The sequence below is a fragment of the Phacochoerus africanus genome, chromosome 5 (genome assembly GCF_016906955.1).
Source record: "Phacochoerus africanus isolate WHEZ1 chromosome 5, ROS_Pafr_v1, whole genome shotgun sequence".
Classification (NCBI taxonomy): domain Eukaryota; kingdom Metazoa; phylum Chordata; class Mammalia; order Artiodactyla; family Suidae; genus Phacochoerus; species Phacochoerus africanus.
The window spans coordinates 8,259,678-8,265,176 of record NC_062548.1 but is presented as its reverse complement, the minus strand read 5'-3'; the positions used below and the strand labels follow the sequence as shown (position 1 = coordinate 8,265,176).

General features: G+C 55.4%; 1 protein-coding gene across 1 annotated transcript; it reads left to right on the top strand.

The window, feature by feature from the left end:
• The first annotated feature begins 4,194 nt into the window (after nt 1–4,194).
• Nucleotides 4,195–5,154, top strand: LOC125126923 (putative olfactory receptor 1F12P). Its single transcript, XM_047779261.1, has one exon. It carries the CDS (start codon nt 4,210–4,212, stop codon nt 5,152–5,154), a length of 945 nt encoding a protein of 314 aa, XP_047635217.1. The 5' UTR covers nt 4,195–4,209.
• The last annotated feature ends 345 nt before the right edge of the window (nt 5,155–5,499 follow it).

The following is a 5,499-nucleotide window of genomic DNA, read 5'->3' as shown; positions in this document are numbered from 1 at the left end:
CTATTGAGGAGACAACAATACAGGTGATGAGTAACTACGGTTGACATTTGAGAGACACTAGGTTGATATCAGGTGAAGGTCTCACCCAGTCGCAAAGGCACAAGGCACAAGGTCACAAAGGGGAACAATGAGAACAGTTCCCCATTTGTTCCACGACACTGAATGTCTCCTATGGCCCAGGCCCAGTTCTACTGGGAAAATGGCACTACCTAAGAATAAAGTTCCTCTCTCGCGAGCTTATATTCTAGAGAAACAGAGCAACAGATAGATGATTAGCTAGATAGATACATAGATAAAACATGGATGGATGGGTGGGTGGATGGATGGCTAGATGGATGGGTGGATAGATAGATAGATAGACAGATAGATCATAAGCAGATGAGAGAGAGAGAGATGGTGCTGAGAATAAAAACAAGGCAAAAATAAGAAGGAAGATAGGTTCAGGCGTACTATTTTAGATAGGGGGTGAGGCATCCTGAACAGAGATGACGTTTCAGCCGAAATCAAATAAAGCAAAGGACCGATGGGGCTCAGCGGTAACGACTCCAGCTAGTATCCATGAGGACGCAGGTTTGATCCCTGGCCTCGCTCAGTGGGTTAAAGATCTGGCATTGCCACGCGCTATGGTGTAGGTCGCAGATGTGGCTCAGATCCTGCGTTGCTGTGGCTGTGGTGTAGGCGGGCAGCTGTAGCTCCGATTCAACCCCTAGCCTAGGAGCTTCCATGTGCTGTGGGTGCGGCCCTTAGAAAAAAAAAAAAAAAAAAAAAGACCAAAAACAAGGACAAATGGAAGAGAATTGCAGGCAGTGGAATAAGCACAAAGGCCCTGATAGAGGGACGTGCTTGTCGTGTCCGGGGCCGGCGAGGAGGCCATCACGGCCGAGCTACCGAGAGTGCGGGGTAATAGGAGGAGGCGCGATCAGGGACAGGGCAGAGGCCTGGGTCACGCCCAGCCCTGCAGCAGGTGGCAAGGACTGTGGTCTTGGTTCTGAGTGAGATGGGAAGGCGCTGGAGGATTCTGAGCAGAGGAGAAACCTGACTCACATGTCTTAACATTCACCCCGGTTTGCTACGTAGAAACAGACCGTTGAGGGTCGGGGAGGGTAGAAACCAAAAGCCCGGCTGAGAAACTATTGTAATAATCCGGATAGAAAAAAAAAAAAAAAATGAACGACTGTTTGGGCCATGAAGGCAGCAGTGGGTCCAGAGAGAAAGTGGTACCATTCTGGATATATTTCAAAGGTAGAGATGACAGGATTGGCCAATGTACTGGAGGACAACAGTTTAAAAAAGAAAAAAAAAAAAAGAGGAGTTAAGGACAGAAGGTGCTAAGGTTCTGGCTCAAGCAACTGGAAGAATAAAATGGGATGACAGAGGAGGCAGCAGGTTTGAGGAGAGGATCAGCAACATGGCTTTAGACAAGCTCCTTGGAAGCGCCTGTGGGATCTAAATGGATGTGCGGAGGAGGCAGCTGGGCATCAATTAAGTTAGAGGTTTGAAGGGGGCGTCCCAAACTGGAGATAGAAATCTGGCTGGTATCTAAAGCTTTGGGACTAACGAGCCCACTTACAGACTGCGTGGGAACAGAGAAGAGATGGGGCTTGAGGAGTTGATGGGCGTCCCCAGAGCTGGAGGTCGGAAGAGAAGGGAGAAGCAGAGGACGCGGAGAGCCAGGCACCAGTGAGGGAGGACAGGTGCCAAGATGGAACGGCTTCAAAACCAAGGGGAGAACGTGTTTCAAGAAGGAGGACGTGACCAGCTGGGCCAACTCCAGCTTGTTGGGTTTAGGGAGATGGGGCCTGAGTGCTAACCTCAGATGGACCAATGGCAGCCCTGACAAGGAACATTTCGTGGATTGGGGGGAAGCTCGCAAGGGGGCTTCATGGGAGAAGGGGATGGGGGGCTGGAGAGTGAATACTGACCGCATGTTGACAATTTGCGTGGGAAAGATGAGTGGAGAAGTAAGCTAACGGCTGGAGGGGAATGTGGGGTCCAGGGCAGATTCTTAAGACTGGGGTATGTCTGCATGCGGAATGGTCCAGAATGGGGGGGGGGGGTACGGAATCCCTTCTGGTGTAAGTCAGGCTCTTTCGGCTTCGGTGTTCTCAACACAGGAGCCTGAGGGAAGAGCATTTTCCTAACCAGTAGGAAGCAGCAACAAGATCGTTTTCTCCTCCAAGGTCTCTGGGGAAGTAGGAGAGTGGGGAGGAAAAGAGGATGGAGGCACCCTTTTGTCACTACACTGCCACTCCCATTCACACGCGTGTGTCAGTCACGGGATCCGTGACAAGTCCTCTCTCCCCAGCACAGGCCACCATGTCCCCCTCCCACCATATCCCTGCCCATCCGGCCTGCCCTGCACCACACTCCCTGCCTCCCATCCCCCTGCTGGTCACTGCGGGGTCCCCCGATCCCGTGACACCGATGCTCCACGTTTAAATTCACCCAAAGTAGCAGCTCTTCAGTCTTTCTGAGAAAAACCAAAGCAGTGAGATTGAAAGAGCACTGCTTTGAAACCAGACTGATCTGGAATCAAGTCCTGACGTCTTTGGGGGAAATTATTCAAACCCCCTTGGTCTTGGTTTACTCATCTGTAAAATAAGAATAATAATGCCCGCCTTACATAGGCTGTGAGATTCTGCACATACTGTGCATGTGCCCCGTCCTGGATATGACACACAACAGGTGCTCAACCCATGTCAGCTCCCTCGTCTAAGGGCTGTTCCCCTTACATTCAACTAGAAGCTTCTTGAGAATGAGAACTATATCCTTAACTGTGTTCTCATCACCCGGTAAAAAGCTCTCCTAATCAGGACTGATCAAACAAAGATCTAACATATTACATGCAGGTTTCCCATTATTTTTACTTTTCATCAAACATTTCTTTTCCCTTAGGCGCCGGCGTTCCCGTCTGTGGTCGTCCTTTACCAAAGAGTCTTGCTTTTGGGTCACCAAATATTGTAATCCTTTTAAAAATCACATCCGTAAAATATTCATTCAAACGGAGCCGTTTATCGTCCACACGAAGGCACAGCTCTCAGCACAGGCCAAGAGCTCGACTGTGGCGCTGGCGCTGGCGCGGGGACCCCGCTTCTCCCTCCCTGCCCAGCCCCCCGCGGGCCACGCCCATCTCCGCAGCTTTTCCCGACCCCTTGCCCGAGGGGGCTGTTCCCCGCCCCGAATCAGCACAGTAACTGCACTTCCTCCTTTCCCTCCTCTCGTTCAGGACTTAGAATCCACAGGCCCCAAATCCCAGCCGTGTCCTGTGCCGCCGTGGAAAATCATGTACATTCCACCTGCTGAAGCTTCGGCTCAGCGCGCGGTGAACGACTGCCAGCTCGCCCGTAGGACCGCGCGGGGCCGCCCCGCTGCCCGCTCTTACTTTGGGCCCCGTTACACCGCAGCGTCTCTTTTTCATCTGCAGGGGCAACCCTGACGCCCCCCAGAGGCGAGGCTCTTCCTGGGTGAGCCCCGACGGAGGGCGGGCTGGCTGGCTGACGGTCCCAGGCGGCCCGCTCCTGCGGCCAGGGTGTCCTGGTCTTCTTGCCCGCACAGCGTCATCTCCAGGACCCAGGTGGCCCAGAGCCAGGGAAGAGTGGCAGCCAGAGCACCCTGAGCCTGGACTCTGTGGGGGTGGAGGGACGAGGGGAGGTAAACTATTAGTGGGGAAGGAGATTCGTGCGGAAAGAGAACGTTTTCAAGTATTAGCCTCTGGGTCTCTGCATGTGCCTGTGGTTCCATAGTTCTGCATGGAAAGCGCCTTGGGGTGGCCATCTTACTGGGAGCACATTCCGATAGCTCTTTCCTGGATACTGAGACAATACTGAGAGTATGATGGAACAAAGAAGGAGAGCATGATGGAAACTGGGCGCTCAGACACCCTAAGTACCCCACTTGTTGTCACCACTGAGTACCAGGCCAAATGTCATCAGGATTCTCTGTGGAGATGGCACGTGGGGTTTTGTGGGGTTCAGGATCGGTAGCATGATGATGGCAAAATAATTAAAACCCTGACCTTGGGATCTGTGGAGGCCAGAGGGCTCCCTAGTTGAAGATTTTCCTGTGATAGGTAGAGAGCCTCCTCGGGGTTTCTACCAAATGAGCAGAGATGGGCCTTGGGGGATGGGAGAGGGAGGAGGGAGCCGTGGGCCCCTGCACCCGCTCTGAAGCCTGTGCCGGGTCCGGATCTCCCAGCAGGACCTGCCGGCCATGGAGAAGGGAAACCACACCAGCGCCTCAGAGTTCATCCTCCTGGGACTCTCCAGCCGGCCCGAGCGGCAGCAGCTCATCTCTGGGCTCTTCCTCGTCCTGTACCTGGTCGGGGCGGCAGGGAACCTGCTCATCATCCTGGCCGTTGGCTCCAGCTCCCCCCTGCACACACCCATGTACCTCTTCCTCAGCCACCTCTCCCTGGTGGATTTCGGCTTCCTCTCCGCCACAGTCCCCAAGATGCTTGTGAACGTCTGGACGCAGACCCAGTCCATTCCCTACGGCGGCTGCCTGGCCCAGATCTACTTCTGCATCTTGCTTGCCAACATGGACAACTTCCTCCTGACGGCCATGGCTTACGACCGCTACGTGGCCATCTGCCACCCCCTGCACTATGCCACAATGCTGAGCCCGCGCGTCTGTGCCCTGCTGCTGGGGAGCTCCTGGCTGCTGGCCAGCCTCCACTCCCTGCTGCACACCCTCCTCATGGCCCGGCTGGAGTTCTGCGCCGGCACCGCCATCCCTTACTTCTTTTGTGACCTCCTTCCCCTGCTCCGGCTCTCCTGCTCCAGCACTCGACTCAACCAACTCGTGATTCTGCTGGTGGGGGGCCTGATCGTCCTCGGCCCCTTCCTCGGCGTTCTCGTCTCCTACGTCCACATCGTGTCTGCTGTGCTCGAGGTGCCATCTGCCCGGGGCAGGCGGAAGGCCGTTTCCACCTGTGGCCCCCACCTCACTGTCGTCATCCTCTTCTACGGGACCATCGCGGGGGTCTACCTGAGTCCCTCACCCTCCCGCTCAGCTGGCAGGGACTCGCTGGCCTCTGTAATGTACATGGTGGTCACGCCCGCCCTGAACCCCTTTATCTACTGCCTGAGGAACGAGGACACGAAGGGAGCCCTGAGGAAACTGGTCAGCGGGAAGGCTTCATCCCACCGGCTGTGACAGCGGAGCTCCCCCCCAGCAGCTCTGTGTCAGGCAGGGCACGAACCCCAGGGACAGGCTCCAGAGGCAGAGGGTGGGAGGGACAGAGACCTCACTGTCCGGGGTTGTCGCCAAGGCCAGGGAATCCTCGCCTTGCTCTGGAAGCAACCTGCAAGTCGGAACCTTCCTGCCCCCCCCCCCCCGGCTGCCACGCACCCCTAGCGGAATGAGCGCTCCCCTAAAGACAGACCCACGTAAACACAAGGCAGTCAGCTTCAGCCGCAGGCCTTCCGGAGCGTGGTCATGTGAAAAGGTGAACTCGGGGCGCTGCGACCTATGCTGACAGCCTGTGCCAAAGAGATGCCC